The following is a 17,645-nucleotide window of genomic DNA, read 5'->3' on the forward strand; positions in this document are numbered from 1 at the left end:
GTGGGAATCTGGGATCATTCCCATGGTGGGATCCTGGGACATTCCTGGGGGTGCTGCCCCGTGGATGGAGCCCAAGGAATGGATCCTGAGGATGGATCCCGAGGGATGACCTGGCTTGCCAGGCTCAGCACTTTGGACAATCCCAGGACTGATGGGATTTGCCTGGAGCACAGGGAATGACACCCAATCCCATTGGTTTTTCCTGGAGATCCCAATTCCCACTCAATCCGAGCTGCTGAAGTTCCCGGCGTTCCCAGCGCGGGTCTGTCCTGTCCGTGTCCTGCGTTCCCGGCGTTCCCTGCTGCGTTCCATGTGCTGTCATTCCTGATTATTTATGCTCCCACGGGATAGTGATGGAATAAAATCTTTTCAGAATACCAGTACCGTGTTCCCGCCTTTCCTTCCTCATCCAGGGGCTGGGGGGATCCCAAGGAAAATTCTTGGATGTCCCCCTCCAGACCAGGGAGGGGGGAGGAGCCGAAGATGGACCCTGGAATCCCGCATGGATCCTCATTCCAGCATTTCCAGCTCATCCCAACATTTCCAGGATCCAACTCATTCCAGAGGGAGGAAAACATGGAGGGCTGGCTCTTACCTGGGATCCAGGAGCTCCTTGTTCCCAGCCTGGCAAAGCCGGGAGAGGATTTTCCAGGAGAAAGGCTCCAGTTTTCCTGGGATAATTCCCCAGAACCCCCCACTTCCAAGGGAAAACATTCCAGGAGCTTCACTCAACCCCAGCCTCTCCCTGGGCTTCATGCAAAAGATTTTAGGGAGCCAAAGGTGCTAAAAACACCGGGAATTCCCACTTTTCCAGGGCTGCCATTCCTTGTTTTCCCAGAAAGAATTCCAGAGGCGGGATTTGTATCAAAAGCTTTATTGAAATTCCTCAAAGCCAAACAGACAAAAACTCCAAAGGTGGCTCTGCCGGGCCCCCAAATTCCCAAAAAAACCTGGAGCCGCTGGATTTCTACACACGGAAGCTTTCCTAGGAAATCCAAGTCACTTCCAAAGGGATTTTTCCCGCAGGATCTGTACATTCCCCAAGGATTTTCCTTGTTTTTTGCCTCCCACAAGGTAAGAAAATACAATTTTCAGGAATTTCCATGGAATTTCAGGCATTTTTCCTGGAATTCTTGGCTTTCTGGGTGAAAAAATTGGGATTTTCCAAGTGGTTTTTCCTGGATTGGGAGTGGAAATTCCAGAGGGACCTGACTGGGAAACTGGGGAGGAGTTGGTTTATTCCAAGGTCAGGAAATTTGGGAATTTGGGATATTTTCTGTAGAGATCCCCAATTTTTTTCCATGCCTGCCATTTCCAGGAATTTGGCTGCACTGGAGCCATGAAAATCCCCAAAAATTCCCCTAAAACCCCCAAAACCAAAAATCTTCCTAAAAAACCTAAACTTCCCTCCCAAATTAAAGGAAAACTGGGAACACACAACACACAGGGATCGCAAAGTCACCAGCTCCGAACCCATCCCAAAAACCCCAACATTCCCAAAAAAACAATGTTTGGTCACTATTTACAAAGAGGGAATTCCCAAAGTTGGGAAAAAGGGCTGGAAATGGCAGCATTCCCAAAAAAACCCCCATGGAGCAAGGCACCCTCGCCACCCCAGGGAGGAGGCCTGGCTGCCATTCCCAAAAAAATGTGGATTTGGGAATGGCAGAGGTGGGAAAATCCCGGCTCATCCATGGATTTCAAGTCGGTTCTCTCCTTGTTTTGCTTCTGAGATGTCCAAGCTCCGCTCCGAGAATTCCCAACTCGGTTCCTACTCAACTCTCGCAGTTCCAGGGATTCAAGGAAAAGGATCCAAGGAAAAAATTCCCAAAGAATCGGAGGAGGAGCGGCAGTAAAAATAGGATTTTATTCCCTTCCCACCCTCGCTGCTCCCGCTCGGTTCCCACAGCAACGTTACAATCCGGAAAAAAAAAAACCAAAAAAAAAAAAAAAAAAAAAAAAACCAGGAAAAGAAAAGGAAATCCAAAGGGTCGGGAGTGGGAAAAGGGGGAATTCCGGGATAAAAACAGTCAAATCACAAGAGGGAATTTTTTCCAGGGAAAAGCTGCTCAGTCGTCCTCATCCCCCTCATCCTCAGGCTCTCGTTTCCTCTTCTGGCCCCGCTCTTCCTCTGGAAAAAAGAGAGAATTCCCATTATTCCAGGAGCCACATTCCTGCTTTTCTGGGAATTCCATTTTCCATGGAATTGAGGTGGTTTTTCCTTAGGAAAAGTGGGATTGGTTCCGTACCAGGCTCCTCCTCGTCCTCCTCATCGTCCACCTCGCCGTCGTTGTAGCCTTCCTCGTCCTCCTGGAATTCCGAGAAAAACCGGGATGTAAAGCTTGGGATCAGCCCATGAGCTTTCCCAATATCCCATCTTCCAAGGAGGCAAAGTCCTTGGAATGTCCTCAGCGAGGAGCCACTTCCCAGTATTCCCGTTTTTTATGGAATAGCAGGAGCTGGCACTGAAATCCCAGGGAACCAATCCCTGAGCTGGAGCTGGGAATGTGGGAATGTGCCATTCCCAAGTTTAGGGAAACTGCATTGGGATTTATGGGAATGGGAAAAACTGGATTGATCCAGAGCCTCTGACAGAATCGAGGAGGCTCAGGAACATTCCAGAAGGGCAGGAGAGGATTCAGGGCTGGAGGAGAGGGAAAACAAATTCCCGAAATTCTGTTTTCCACTTCTGTTGCCCATCCCACTTTCTCTCCTCCAATCCCATTTTCCTTCCTCCCATCCCACTTTCCCCTTGCCCTTTTTTTTCTCCCTCAATTCCATTTTCCCTCCCAAAATCCCATTTTCCTTCCTCCAACTCCATTTCCCCCCCCATAACCCCATTTTCCTATCCCATTTTCCCCTCCAATCCCACTTTTCCCCCCTCAATCCCATGCCCCCATCCCATCCTTCATCCGCCCCAGCCCAAAGTGAATCCTAAAATTCCTCAAATCCCGGATTTCCTGCCCAGTCCTTCCCAGCTGGATCCCGCAGATTCCCGAGGTGGAATTCCAAGGCTCACCTCCTCCTCTCCGCTCACATCCTCCTCCTCTCCTTCCTCCTCCTCTTCCTCATCCTCTTCATCCTCCACTACCTGAGCGTCGTCGTCATATTCCTCCTCTGGAAAAACAAAATCCATGGAAAAAGTTGAGGTTTTTGGAATAATTCCACCCAAAATCTGGGAATCTGAGCAAAGAATTCCTTAGGGGCAGCACAGGATTGTCGGGGAATGCAGGGTCAGAGTCACTCCAGCTGCTCCACTTCCCACTATTCCCAAGGATATGGGAGCTGGGGAATTCTAGTTTTTTCCAGGAATGGATGGAGCAGAACTTTCCCATCATCCATGAGGAGCCTTCCCATGGACACAAAATTCCAGCCTTTTAGGCGATTCCCAAAATTCCCAGCAGAAAACCAGGAAGTGCCAAGCCCCTGGAGTGTTTTCCATGTGTTTGGGAGCTTTTGGGAACCTTCCCAGAGTTCCCACTCAGCATTCCTGGGAAAAGTGCACATCCAGCTTTTCTGCTGTGCTGCTGGGATGGGAGAATCCAGCAAATTCCCTGGAATCAGCTGGATCCTCATCCTGGGATGGCTCCAGGGGCAGCCAGGGAAAGGTGGTGCCTACAGCACTTGGATTCCCTGGAATTCCAGGCTGTTCCTTCCTCAGTTCCTGGCACAGATTCACTGGAGCTCCCCAGTGTTTCCCACGCACTTCCCTCATGGAGCAGCTCCCTAATTCCTGCTTTTCTCCACGCCCATGGAAACTCTTTTCCACGAGGATTTCCACAGTTCCAGGACATTCCTTTTCATCCATGCTCATCCCTGTTCCCGTAATTCCTTCAGTTCCTTCCCATCCCACCCCTCCATTTCCAGATGGAGGAATGGGGTTTTCCAGGCCCTGCCACCTCCTCCCTTCATTCCTTTGGGATGAGGGAGTCCCATGGAGTACATCCCACATACCATCCTCATCCTCCTCCTCGTCGTCCAGCCCCTCCACGTATCCCTCGGCGTCGGAATCCGGCGCTTCCTTGTCGTCCCGGTCTTTCACTAGGGATAAAACTGAGGAAGTTGCTCCATTCAGGCCCTGCCCAGCTCCTTCCCACCATTCCCTCAGGACACCCAGCTCCTTCCCCTCATTCCTTCAGGTCCTTTTCCAAATTTCCTCATTCCTTTGGGACACTGAGGTCCTTTTCCTCATTGCCTCAGGTCCTTCTCCTCATTCTCTCTCTCATTCCTTCCCCTCATTCCCTTGGAACATGCAGGTCCTTTCCCTGATTCCTTCCCCTCATTCCCTCAGGACACCCAGCTCCTTCTCCCACCATATTTTTGGGATCCCAAGGTCCTTCCTCTCATTCCCTCATTGCTTCATGTGCTTCCCTCATTCCCTCAAGACACAGAGATCCTTCTCCCGCCACTCCTTCAGGACAATAAGATCCTTTCCCTCATTCCCTCAATTTCATTTCCCTCATCCTTCCCCTCCATTCCCTCAGGACACTGAGGTCCTTTCCCTCATTCCTTTGGGACACCAAGATCCTTCCCCTCATTCCCTCAGGTCCCTTTGCTGATTCCCTCAGGACACAGAGATACTTCCCCTCAATCCCTCATCCCTTCCCCTGATCTCTTCCCTCATTTCCTCACTCCTTCCCCTCAATTCCCTCATTCCACCAACTCCTTCCCCTCATTCCCTCAGGTCCCTTCCCCGATTCCCTCAGGACACTGCGGTCCTCTCCCTCATCCCTTCCCTCAATTCCCTCAGCTCCTTCTCCTCATTCCCTATCCCTCCCCCCATCCCCTCATCCCTCGGGTGCCGGCTCCCACTGCCGTACCATCCTCATCCTCCTCCTCGTCGTCCAGCCCCTCCACGTATCCCTCGGCGTCGGAGTCGGGCGCCTCCTTGTCGTCCCTGTCGTAGCCGTCCAGGTACGTCAGCTGCGGCAGCAGCTTGAACACGTTTTCTCTGTAGTCGTTCAAGTTGGTCACCTCACAGTTGAACAGGTCTAAGCTCTTCAGGTTTTCCAACTTTTTCTGGGAAAACAAAGCGATTTGGAAGGTTTGCTGGCGCGGGAATTCCCTCCAAAGGCAAGGATCCCACGGGGAATGTGCTCAAGGGATCCCCGGGGGTGTTTTGGGCTCCCTGCAGATGGCAGGCATGGGGAAAAAGAGGGAATATTTATAAAAAAACACCCCAAAATCCAAAATTGCCTGACCTTGGAATAAACCAATTCCTCCCTGCTTTCCCAACCAGCTCTCTCTGGAATTTCCACCCCTAATCCAGGAAAAACCACTTGGAAAATCCCAATTTCATTTGGGATTTGGGATGTGAAAGGCTCTCCCTGAGTCCTGCAGCTCCCAAATCCAAAGGAATAACTGAATGCAGGGAATTATCCCAAAGGAGCCATATCCAGGAATAGCCGATGTCCAGGGAATTATCCCAAATTAATTCTTGCAGATGGGAGCAGGAATGAAGCATTTGGACACAAGAACTTTGATAAGAGAGATTTAAAAAATGCAATTATTTTTCCTTAGACTACGGAAAATTAAAAAAAAACAAATAGAAATGGAATAGGAATTTGATTCCTGGGGGTTTTGTGGATTTTTTTTTTTTTTAGGGGAAGAAGTCTGCACTGCTCGCAGAACTTGGAAACCCTAAAAATAAAATCCAAAGGAACTGAGTATTTGTATCAAGGCTTATCCATGGATAAGAAATATCAACGCTAAGGAAATATCTCCTTTCCCTTTATGTGGAAAGCACTTGGGAAAAAGGCCTGGGAATGGGAAAACTGGGAGAGCTGGGAGCACTTCCAGGCTTCTCCATGAGTTTAGCAGCTCTGCCTTTTCCCTGTGCTGCAGGAAAGGAGATGCAGGGAGGAGCTGCTCCTAGAAGGATTTTCATGGGAATTGTAGTGCCTGGAGATGGATCCAGAGCCTGCGGAATCCTGGGAAGCTGCGGCGATTCCCGCCGGGAACGGGGGAGCCCGGCCCGGCAGCCACTAGAGGGAAGCAGCGGCTCACCGGGAACAGGGACTTGGGATGCGGCCTGGATCCCGGGATTCGCTGGGGTTTTGGGAAGGACGAGGGGGGAGGATCTGGCACAGATTCCAGAAGCGACATTCCCTGGAAGCGCCCAAGGCCGGGCTCGAGCAATATGGGATACAGGAAGGGATTGCAAGGGTTTGGAACGGCATGAATCCCATTCCTTGGAGCAAAACCAACTCCCAGGACTTGATATGCAGGGGGCAGGAATAACTGGGATTTTGGGAAGGAATGAGGGGGGAAAGGCCCTGGCACAGATTCCAGGAGTGACATTCCCTGGAAGTGCCCAAGGCCAGGCTTGGAGCAACCTGGGATAGAGGAAGGAATTCCAAGGGTTTGGAATAGTATGAATCCCATTCCCAGGAGCAATCCCGACTCACCAGAGGTTCTATTGTCCCGAGATCTTTAATTTTGTTGCCGCTTAGGTTTAGGTGCGTGAGGTTCGGACACTTCTCTGCCAACACTTCCAGGCCTCCTGAGATTCTGTTGTCGCTCAGCTCGAGCTGCAAAGGCCCAAAAACATCCTCAAAAATCCCATCTGATCCCATTGCCAGCCTCTTTTCCAAACACGGAGAAGGGGAAAAGGAGGGATTTGGCTCGGGGGGGTGGGATTTACCTTCTTAAGTTTGTTTAACTTTGGTAAGTTTGCAACTGAGGTTAAGCCGACGTTGATTGTGCTGAGGAATTCCAGCTCCTCAAACTCATCCGTGAGGCCCTCGATTTTCCCTTCGTACGACCTGCAGTTGTCCAGAACGAGCTCTTTCACCTGCAAAGGCAAGAAATCAAGGAAAATTAGAAGGAATTCCAGGGAATTCGCAAGAACCAGGAGGTTTTCAGCAGAAAAACACAGGAGTTTGGGGTTGTGTTGAGAAGAAAGCCAAGATCCAGGTAGCAATCCTCATCTCACACATCGAGGGTAGAAACAATCCCAAAATTCCCAAAATAAACTCCAAAACCACTCACTGGGGTGAAATTTAGATAGAAACCGCCCCAAAATAAGGAAAATAAGTGGATCTGTTCCCTCAACAGTGTTTAATTATGAGGATTCTCCAGAGGATCCATCTGAGGATAAATAATGACCTTTTTCCCCTCATGTGAGGGAAAAAGCCCCCAAAATTCTTAAAATAAGGTCCCATATTACTCATTGGGTTGAAATGTAGGGGGTAAATTCATGGATCTCATCCCTCAATGGTGTTTAATTATCAGGACTCTCCAGAAGATCCATTTGGAATAAATAGTTTTCTCCCCTCATGTTCTCCACACAACCCCAAAGTTGCTCCCAAAAAAAAAGGCGGGAGAAGTGCAATGGAGGCAAATCCTCCTTATCTGTGTCCCTGCTCTGTTATCTCATCCCAGCACCCTGACACGGAGCCAGGAGGGCTTGGGATCCTCACCAGGAAGCCCCAGGTGGGTTTTGCCTCAGAGGAGTTTGGGAATTCCTCACAGGAATTTCAGGAGCTGAGGGGAGCGGGAACGGAGGGAAGGGAATGAGCCCAGAGCTCACACTGAGGGACACACAGCTCCAGCCCTGATCCAGGAGGTGGGGTATCCATCCCTCCCTCCTCCCTCAGCATGGAAACCAGGGAATGGCACAGAAAAGCAGTGAATTAGACAACAATTCCCTCAGGTGTAGAGTGGAGATTTAAGGAAGAGCTGGAAATAGTCTTGGATACAAAGGAAAACCCCTTAGCACCAAGGCAAGTGACCTGACTGCATTTTTTTCCCTTTTAATTTGTATTTTTTTTTACAATCTTGGAATGTCTTGGGTTGGAAGGGACTTTAAAGATCATCCCATTCCCACCTCCCAGTGGAATTTTTTATGGAAGGTTGCTTCCTCCCCGCTTTTCAGGAAGTTTGGTACACAAATGCCACATTCCCTCTTTCCCTGTTTCCAGCACTGGGCAAAGGCACAAATCCAACAAATCCATGGAGAAAGCCCCTAGAATCCAAGAGGCCACATTTGGAAAACTTGGATGAGTTCAGAGACAGTTTGGGAAGAGCAGAGCACATTCCCAGCCCTTCCCAAGAGCAACATCGTGTCAATGTTAACTCCCTGAATCCCTGGAAAGAACAGCATTCCAAACAAAATTCCAGGATGGCTCCATGCCCTAAGAATCCCCAAGGAAATCCAGGAGGATTCCCCAAGGAAAGGAGGAGGGACTGGATTTGTGGGATTGTTCCCAACACCCCGCAGATGTCTCTGCCTTCCATGGCACATTCCCTCTCCATAAAATCTTGGAATTTCAAGGAGAAGAAGCCTTGGGAGAGGCCATCATTTCCCACATCTCTAACAGGGAACTTTTCCAAGAACTTGTCTCCCCCAAAATTCCAACCGGAGGCGAGAAATTTTCTAGATTTCCCATTCCAATCCCACCTGGAATGCGACCAGACCAACAAAAGCTTGGATGAGCTTCCTACTCAATCCTGGGATTACCGGCACCGCTCCGATGAGCCAATCCCTGCTCCAAGATGATCCCAAAATCCCCAAGCTCAAGAACCCAATTAAAATAATTAATTCATTCGATTCCAGCTGCAATTCCAAGCTCTCCATGATCCAACCCCACAGCAGCCCAGAGCGGTCCCATTCCCAGTGGAAATCAGGGACGATTCCATAGAGTATCTCCCAGCAGCTGCTCTGTGTCCGCTTGGGCACCGCTCCACAGCTCTTCCAGGTTTTCCAGAGCCCTTGGAATTTTGCCCAGGGCAGGGAGGGCAGCAGGTGCCATGGCCCATGGCCACTGGGGATTCCCATTCCATGGGATTCCCATCCCAGGGGGATCCTCAGCTGCTGCTGCTGCTCAGGAATGAGGGGCTGACCTAGAGCAGGATCCCATTCCACAGGGAAGGGAGAATTCCTAACGCTTTCCACCCTTTTCCTGCCCCGGGATAAACAGTGGATGGAATTCCTTCCCCAAACCCCATGGGATTTGGGTATGGATACAGCCCCTCCAGGGCTTTTTTGGGAATATCTCAAATGGGATAAACTGATTCCTGAAGAAAGCCAGGATCCTTGGGAATGCTCCATTCCCAGCTCTTTCACACCAGCTGATCCCAACAGGAATTCCAACCTGGAATCAGAGAATCCTTGGAAAACACCACTAAGCCATGGAATCCAGCCACCAATCCAATCCCACTTTTCCAGATTAAACCTTTCCTGGGATTCCCATTGGGAATATCTGAGATAGGATTAATTGATTTCCAACCAGTTATCCATGAGCATCTCCTGGCTGGGAATGCGCCAGGAAGAGAATCCCAAAAATCCTGGGGCAAGGAGAGACGGTGCTGGAAAACAGCCATGGAACACGACCCAATTCCCAGGAAATCCAGCAGCCCAATTTCATAGGAATTCCAGGAATCATCCTGCCTGGAGAATCCCACAGCAGAGGCAGGGAAGGGACTGGATGGGATTAACATGGATACTGGGATTGGGACCAGAATTCCATCAGCATCTCTATGGATGGAAGCAGCACCGTGGCTGCCAGGGCTTCCCGGGAATTTTCTGGGATTTCTCCAAGCTCCAGTTTATGGGAATTCCCCCTAGCCAAGAAATCCTGTTCCCTTCAGCAGTTCCCAGGTGGATCCGAGGAATCCAGGATTCCTGAGGAAAGCCAGGACCCTTGGGAACACGCTCCATTCCCGCCTCTTTCACACCAGCTCATCCAGCTGGAATTCCAACCTGGAATCAAGAGAATCCTTGGAAGAATCAATGGAATGCAGCCATCAGTCCAACCTTTCTGGATTCAACCTTTCCCGGGAAGTTCCAACTGGACTCCAAACTCACCCTGGCTTTCCCAAAATCCCCACTGGAATCCCTGCTCTGCTTGCAACTTCCTTGGAAAACCCCACCAGGAATCTCAGCTCCCAGCACTCCGGGATCCCTGGGGTTGGAAAAGACATCCAGGGCTGAGTCCAAGCTGTGCCTGATCCCAGAGCTCCGAGTGTCACATCCAGGAATTCCTTGGACGCTTCCAGCGATGGGAATTCCACAATGTTTATCCAACTTTTCCATGAAAAAAATTCCTGCTGACATCCCACCTGAGCCTCCCCTGGCATTCAGAAGGAATTTTAGGAAGATTCTTTGCTAATCTTCCCTTTTTTCCAGGAAAAAAGCCAAAGTCTCTCCTTTCTTCCAATCCATGGGGATTCCATCAGGGATCGATTAAGAAGAGAAATAAAATCTCAATTTTGCTGTGATTCATAAATTTAATGGGATAAAAAGTGGGAATATCTGGGGAAAAAACTGCCTGAACATCCAAAAATTCCCAATTTTCCAGGAATAAAATCCACTTTTTTTCGTGACACTGAATTAATATAAAAAATAAAGGGTAAAACTTAAAAAGTAAACTATAAAAATGAGATTGAGGAAGGAATCTCTCCACAGAATCCACCTCAGGATATTTTTAGGATGCTTTATTAATCAGGTTGTGACTTTCTGGGATTATCCAATGGAAAAGCCCAGAATTCCATGGGAAAATAGGAGATCCAGGTGGAAAATATCCCAAAGAAGCTCAGGAAAAAGCACAAAACCCCATCCACATCCAAAGATTTAATTCTGATTTTCAGGATTTAAATCAAAAAGTAGCACAGAATTCAAGGAGATTCCCAAATCTCAGGGAGATTTTCCCAGGATTTCTTGATATTCCAGATAAAATTGGGAAATAATAAGGACAAACACTCAAAATTAAGGTGAACAAGTCCCAAACTCATCCTGCCTAACCAAAACTTCCTAAAATCCAGGAAGAAATTACCTGGGCATTAATATTTCTGCCAAACCCCAATTCCAGAGGGTGGAATTAGCAAGATTTTCCTTTAATATTTTAAAGGAACAAAATCCACCCCACAAACTTCATTCCCTTAAACACACGTGCACACAGCTAAGAACACAACAACATTCCCAACTGGAATTTCCATCTCTCTGCCTAAAATACTGGAAAACTGGGATTTAGAACACTTTGGGGGGGGATCAAGGCACCAAATTCCCTGAAATTTACAAGGAAAACCAAGCGGTGAAAGGTGAAACGATCCCGTTTTCCAGCTCCCTGCTGCCCATCCCCAGCCCTGAGGAGCAGGGAACTCCCTCCAGCTCCGAGTTTTCCCAACTTTTTTTGGCGTGAGACAAAAGTGAGCGGAAACAGCACAAAATGCAAGCATGGAAAAGAGGGGGAAATTGCGTTTATCCCTTTGGAGGCTGGTTTTAAACAGCGTTTAAAATGGGGAAGGAACCCCCAGCGATGAGGCGAAATGGGGGCAAAAATAGAAAACTGTCTAAAAATTAGGGGGGAAACTCATGTAAAAAAAAGCAGAGAAAAATAAGAAAAAAACAGGATGAAAAGGAGCAAAACACTTCCCAAGCCCAATGCTGCCTCCCCACAGGGCCCTGCCCAGGAAGGAGGCGGATTCCCCGCTCCGCGCTCCTCACCCGGGGGAACCGCGGGGCTCCTCCCGGTGCTCCCCCGGCCCCGTTCGGACCTCCCGGTGCCCCAAATAGTCAAGAAAACCCAATTTTTAAATAGCTTTTCTTGTTTTTCCCTTTTTTTTTTTTCAATTTTTACCCCCAACGCGGCCCTCACGAATCTCCTCCCGCCCCGCGGCCGGCGACAAAATGGCAGCGCTGCCCGTCATGTCGGGAGGGCCCCGCCGCAGCCTCCGCAGCGCCTCAGCCCCGGCGCCAGCGGGGCTCCCTCACGGCCCCGCGGGGCCGCCCGCGGCCGAGGCAGCGGCAGCGGCGGGAGGAGGAGGAGGAGGAGGCGGCGGCCGTGAGGGGAAGGCGGGGGGGCAGCACAGAACATGGCGCCGCGTCCTACTTGCGCTGCGGTCGCCTCACGGAGCCCCCCGGCCATGGCGGTTGTACCGCGGGGTTTGCCGCTGAGTCGTCGTCGTCCCCCCCCCCTCCCCCCCTCCTCTCGCCGTCCTCCTCCTCTTCCTCCTCCTGCTCGCCCAGGAGTTTTTAAACTTTAAAGCGCAGCTTCCGCCGCCCCGCGCCCGCCTTTGTCCCCCCCCTCCCCGGAGCACACCGCGCTCGGTTCGGCCGCCGCGTCCCGCCGCGCTGCCCCGGGCGCTGCCCGCTGAGGTACGTTCGCCCCCCGCTCTCCCCTTCCCGCAGCCTCCGGCGGCTCGGGGGACGCGGCGGGGCCGGGGCTCGGTGAAGCCTCCCCGGGCAGCGCCGAGGGCCCGGCGGGGCGGGGGGGGATGAGGGGAAGGGGCTTCCTCGCCGCGGGTTCGCGCCCCGCCTGCCCCCGGCCACCTCCCGCCCACTCTTTTTGGGGTGGTTTTCCTATTTTTCGCTTCTTTCCTCCCGCCTCCCCCCGTTATTTTCTTGCTTGTTTGGGGGTTTTGTTGGGTTTTTGTTTTTTGGTTGCGTTTTTTTTTTTTTTTTTTGTCCTGCCAAAGTTTTTCGCCGTCCCCCGTTTATTCCGCCAGACGCGGAACAACAACCTGAAGTCCGGCCCCGGGGGAAGGAAGGGGGGGAAAAGGGGGAAGAAGGAAAAACACGCACACACATCCAGCCTTTTTGTGCGTGTGTGGGGATGGAGGGGGTGGAGAGTGCGTTCATTTCTTCCAATATTATTTTTTATTATTCTTATGATTATTAGGGTTATTATTCAACGCTCGCGCTACCGGCGGCGATGCCCCATCGCCCGCAAAATAAAAAAAAAAAAAAAACAACAACAGGAAAAAAAAAAAGCCCAAACCCAACCAACGCTAAGCGTCGGTTTCAAAATTCTTTCCTTTTATCTTCTCAGCATCTGGAGAGAGGGAGAGAGAGAGAGAGAGAGAGAGAGAGAAAGGGCGCGTTCATGAGGACTACAAAGTTACAAATATGGCTCCCCAGTCTCTCTTGCCTGATCACTGCAAAGAAATGAAGACGCACTTTAAACTAAACCATTCGCAACTCACTCGCAGTCCCTGCCTGCCTCTCCCTAGCCCAGCACCCTGCACAAATATTTGCCAACTAAACACGCCGAGAGAGAGAGCAGCGAGCAACTTATTTTTTATTTAATGCACGGCCAGCCCCTCTCCGAGGAATCGCAGCCCGGCACGGGCAGGAGCAGCCCCGGGGAGCCCCCGAACGTCCCCGGAGCGCCCCGCGCCCCCCAAAGCGGGGGGCACAGCCCCCCACACACACAGGTAGGCACCTCAAGGGCAGCAGCGGCCCCGCCAACACCTGGCACGCTCCACCCCGCCAAAAAAAAAAAAAAAAAAAAAATAACCGTGGGATGCCTTTTTATTATTCTCATCATTAGCATTATTAGCATTAATTTTTTTTTTTTTTTTTTTTTTGGCATTGCATTGCTTACATCTGAGGGCGTCCTGTTCCGCAGCTCTAAGTGGATCCTTCTCTTCATGTCCATGTCCGTGGCTGGCGGGAGGCGCGGAGGGTGCGCGGCTCGGCTGGCGCAGTGACCCCGTGCAGAGCCCCCCGATCGCGGGGCGCGGAGGGACTCGGGCTCGCCCAGCGCCGCTCGGAAGCCCGAGCGCAGCACCGCGGCGCGCACTAACCTGATAACCGCGGGGGCGGGCGCTCCGGGGGCTCCGCCGGGATTGACGGCGCGATCGGCCAATGGGAGCGCGCCGCTGCCGCGTCTCAGCCAATCAGCAGCGCGAGGCGCGGCGGAAGCCAATGGGGGAGCGGCTGTGCCGGGCAGGGGGACAGCCCGGCGCCGAGCCCAGGCTCATTCCGCGCTGCCGCCTGATGGGGACGGAGTGGCCGCGGCTCCGCCGCGCCGGGCACGGTGCGCGCTGCGCCCTGCGCCCGCCTGAGCCTGGGGGAGGCGCCGGGGCGGGGAGCGGCGGCCAAACCGGAGCCGCCCGGCCAGGGGCGCGCAGCCAGGAGGGAGGGAAAGGTGCGGAGCGAGGCACGGCAATGGCGCGGGCAATGGCGCGGGCCCCGGCGGCGGGGGGCGGGCGGAGCGCGAGCGGCGGGCGGAGCGAGGGAGGGGCGGCGGCGCTGAGGGCAGGGGGAGCGGCTGGGCCGCCCTCGCAGGGCACCCCGCGGCCGGGGCCGCCTCGGCGGGCTGGGAGCGGCTCCGGAGGGGAGCGGGAGGCGCTACCCGTGCCCAGAGTACCGGGAGGGTCCGCCCGGGAAGGGCCCCGGCGGGGCGGGACGGGGCGGCGCTGAAGGGACGGGGAGCGGCCGAGCCGCCCTCAGAGGGGTCCCCGCGGCCGGGGCTGCCGTGGCGGGCTGGGAGCGGCTCCTGAGGGGAACGGGAGGGTTGGGACTCCAGGGACGGGAAGGGCGGGAGAATCCCTCCGGGCAGGTCCTTGAGGAGCAGCGGGGCCCGGCTGTGCTGAGGTGGAGCAGGGCCTAGGACGGGAATTCTTCAGTTCCCTGGGAAGAGGGGAAGGGATTTTTTTCCTTGGAGTGCTAGGATAAGGGGGATGGATTCAGGCTAGACGGGAGCAGAGTGGGGTGGGATATTGGGAAAGAATTCCTGGCTGGGATGGAATTCCCAGAGGAGCTGTGGCTGCTCCATCCTTGGAGTGTCCCCAGGCCAGGTTGGAGCAGCCTGGGGTAGAGCAAGTTGTTGGGGTTGGAAATGTATGGGTTTGAGGTCCTTTCCAAGCCAAATCCCAGGAGTTTTGAAGGAAAATGGGATATTCCAGGAACAGTGGAACAGGGCTGGGGAGGCTGGAGAAGGGAAGGATCCAGGAATCCTTAGAGCCTTTTCCAGAGCCTAAAGGAGCTCCAGAACAGCTGGAGAGGGACTGGGACGAGGGACAGGACACAGGGAATGGCTTCCCACTGGGAAAGGGGAGATTGGGGTGGGATATTGGGGAGGAATTCCTGGCTGGGCTGGAATTCCCAGGGCTTCATCCCTGGGATGTCCAGGGTTGGCTTGGAGCAGCCTGAGATGGTGGGAATGATCCCAGCCAATGGAAAGGGATGAGCTTGAAGCTCCAAACCATTCCCTATTCCCAGATCCTTTTCCAGGTGCTGCAGGATGAGGATCCAAGCCCAGAGCTGCTTTTTTCCAAGGATTTGGGATTTCCAAACTGTTCCCATCAGCTGGAGCAGAACTCAGGTAAAAAGTGCTTTGATTCCTTCTAAAATCCCTGCTTATCCCTTCCTGCTTTCCTGGAAAACACTGGGCTGGAAAATCCCAAAGAGCTGTTGGAAAGCATCAAGGGAATGCTGAAAATCCTTGTGAAACTTGATTTTATCTGTGTATTTCACAGGACAGGATGCAGACAAAGTCTCAGCTGTGAGCATGGAAAAATTCCAGGAATATGGATAAAACCAGCAGAAATTATGTTGGGAACGGTCCGGGAAAAGCTGGGTCCAACTCCAGGTAAAAATTCCGATTTCAGAAAAGAAAACTGCAAAATGTTCCTTTTTTTGGGATGTTTGTGGTGTTTAGGATGGAAGTTTGGGATTGGCTGAGAAATCCTTGGCTGGAAATAATATTCCAAACTTTTTTAAATGTTTGGGATTTGGGAATGAGGCAGAATTTGATTTGAGCTCTGTTTAAACTTCTCCTTTCCAGGTGTGTCCAGAGGTGGCTCCTGGGCTGAATCTTCAGGAACTTTTCATGGAATTTCTGCTCCTGGTGCTGTTGAAAACCTTTGGAAAAGGACTTTTCTCCTGAAAAAAAAAAAAATTGCTGGGACAAGTTGGGATTTCAAAGGAATTTCTGGGAATCCAGAGCTGCTTTTTCCTTTGTTTTTTCCTAAGAAAAACACGGATTTTGATTGTTTGAAGGTGCAGAAAATTCCTTTTTCTTTCATTATTGAGGGAATTTATTCCCAGTTCCAAGCCAAAAATCCATGTTTAAAGTTGATCCTGTCATTGTTTGTATTCCAAGAGTTTGGGAATTTTAAAAAAATGGGAGTTGTAGTATTGGGAATAAATCTGAAGGGTTATTTTTCCATGGTACAACTTTCCTTCTGTGATTTTTCATTCTTGGAGGTTTTTTTTCCTGCTTTGTTTTTATAGGAATTTTGAATTTGTGGGGTTGGTTTTTAATGGGAATTGTTGGGATTTTTTCCTTGTTTGTTTTTATCAGGCATTTGGAATTTATGGGGTTGGTTTTTAGCAGGAATTTGAGGTTTTTTCCTTGCTTTTAACAGGAATTTGTAATGAAATTTGTGGGATTTTTCCTCTTTGTTTTTAAGAGGAATTTTGAGTTAGTGGGATTTGTTTTTACCAGGAATTTTTAATGGAATTCTTGGGATTTTTCCTTGTTTATTTTACCACGAATTTTGAAATTATTTGGATGTGATTCTATGGGAAATTTTCAAGGGAATTTGTCCTGTCCATTTTTACCAGGAATTCTGAATTTATGGAATTTTTCATTCTTAATTTTTAACAGGAATTTTTGGAGTTTTTTTCCTTGTTAATTTTTACCAGGAATCTTCAATTTGTGGGATTTTTCCTTGTTTATTTTTAAGAGGAATTTTGAATTTGTGGGATTGGGTTTTTTTGCAGGAATTTGAGTTTTTTTCCTTGGCCGTTTTAACAGGAATTTGGAATTGATGGGATTTGTTTTTACCAGGAATTTCTGGGATTTTTCCTTGCTTATTTTCCCATGAATTTTGAATTGATGGGATTGGATTTTAGCAGGAATTTTTAATGGAATTTGTGGGATTTTCCCTTGGGTTTTTCCCACAGGAAATTGCCGTTTTCCCCTTTCTTTTCCCAGGATTCCCTCCCAAATTCCATAGGAATCCTCCCCTTTCTGCCCCACCTTCCTGGGGTGAATTCCCATAGAAAATCCCTGGGAATTGTTTGTTCATCCCTTGAATGTCCCTTTGTTTTCCCACACAAAGAATTCCTTCTTTTTCTTGGGAACAAGTCCCAGCTCTGCGCAGCTGGGAATGGAAAACTTCCCAGAATTCCCCAAATTCCCACCCTCAACATTCCTAGCTGGGGAACTTTGGGATGGAACAAATCCCTGGGATCCAGGAATTGCATGGAAAACACCCTTGGGATTCCACAAGAATTTCCAATTTGTGGTCTAACCCCTTAAAATAGGAATTTTTGCAGCATTCCGGGAAAAAAGTGGGAAAATCTGATTTAAAAAGTGAGGAAAAGCCGTTGTGAAGGGAAAAAATGAGGGGAAAAAACTCTAAGATGGCTCCAAAATTAGTTGGAAAATATAATTCCCGTTTCTTAAATATTATTATTAAATTTATTTTCTTATTAATGGAAAAATTTGCGGGATAATTGCAATGTTCCTGATTTTTCTAATGGAATATTCCAAGATTTTCCTGCTTTATTGGCCTGGATTAATGGGAGAATTTGGTAAAATGCCCCAGAAATTCAGGATGAGTTAAAAGTCCAAGGAATTTTGGGATAATACTTCAGAATTCAGGGAGAATGGGTGGAAAACATGGAAAAAAATGAATAAATTTGAAGTAGAATCCAAGGAAAAGTTGGGAACTGGGGGAGGCTTCCTGTGAAAAACAGGGATTAAATTCCTCAGGATGAGCAAATCATTTGGAATCCAAGGAAAACTTGGGAATGGAGTGTGGTTCCTGGGAAAAACAGGAATGAAAGGGATTAAATTCCTCGGAGAATTAGGGAATCCTGGGGAAATGTGGGGAAAACAGGGATTGAATTCCTCAGAATGAGCAAATCCCGTGGAATCCAAGGGAGAATTGGGAATTGAGCTCCCATT

The 17,645-nt window shown here is 50.3% G+C and overlaps 1 protein-coding gene and 1 long non-coding RNA gene across 4 annotated transcripts; one reads left to right on the top strand and one right to left on the bottom strand.

Moving 5' to 3' along the window:
- Nucleotides 1–921: 921 nt before the first annotated feature.
- On the bottom strand, nucleotides 922–13,515 carry ANP32A (acidic nuclear phosphoprotein 32 family member A). 2 transcript variants are annotated; one of them, XM_084213941.1, is made up of 8 exons: nucleotides 13,326–13,515; nucleotides 6,644–6,793; nucleotides 6,408–6,530; nucleotides 4,821–5,019; nucleotides 3,955–4,041; nucleotides 3,020–3,117; nucleotides 2,250–2,310; nucleotides 922–2,131 (listed from the first exon to the last, which is right to left on the bottom strand). In XM_084213941.1, exons 1-8 carry the CDS (start codon nucleotides 13,377–13,379, stop codon nucleotides 2,070–2,072), a joined length of 834 nt encoding a protein of 277 aa, XP_084070067.1. In that variant the 5' UTR covers nucleotides 13,380–13,515; the 3' UTR covers nucleotides 922–2,069. The 2 variants fall into 2 exon arrangements, with proteins under 2 accessions (XP_084070067.1, XP_084070066.1); XM_084213940.1 differs by having other exon boundaries at nucleotides 3,955–4,053.
- Nucleotides 11,026–16,754, top strand: LOC311158512. 2 transcript variants are annotated; one of them, XR_014616463.1, is made up of 5 exons: nucleotides 11,026–12,097; nucleotides 12,771–13,155; nucleotides 14,948–15,050; nucleotides 15,205–15,317; nucleotides 15,513–16,754. It is a non-coding gene; the product is annotated as an uncharacterized lncRNA (long non-coding RNA). The 2 variants fall into 2 exon arrangements; XR_014616464.1 differs by lacking the exons at nucleotides 11,026–12,097; nucleotides 12,771–13,155 and adding an exon at nucleotides 13,694–13,871.
- The last annotated feature ends 891 nt before the right edge of the window (nucleotides 16,755–17,645 follow it).

The sequence above is a fragment of the Fringilla coelebs genome (assembly GCF_963513975.1).
Source record: "Fringilla coelebs genome assembly, chromosome: 12".
In the NCBI taxonomy this organism is placed as follows: Eukaryota; Metazoa; Chordata; class Aves; order Passeriformes; family Fringillidae; genus Fringilla; species Fringilla coelebs.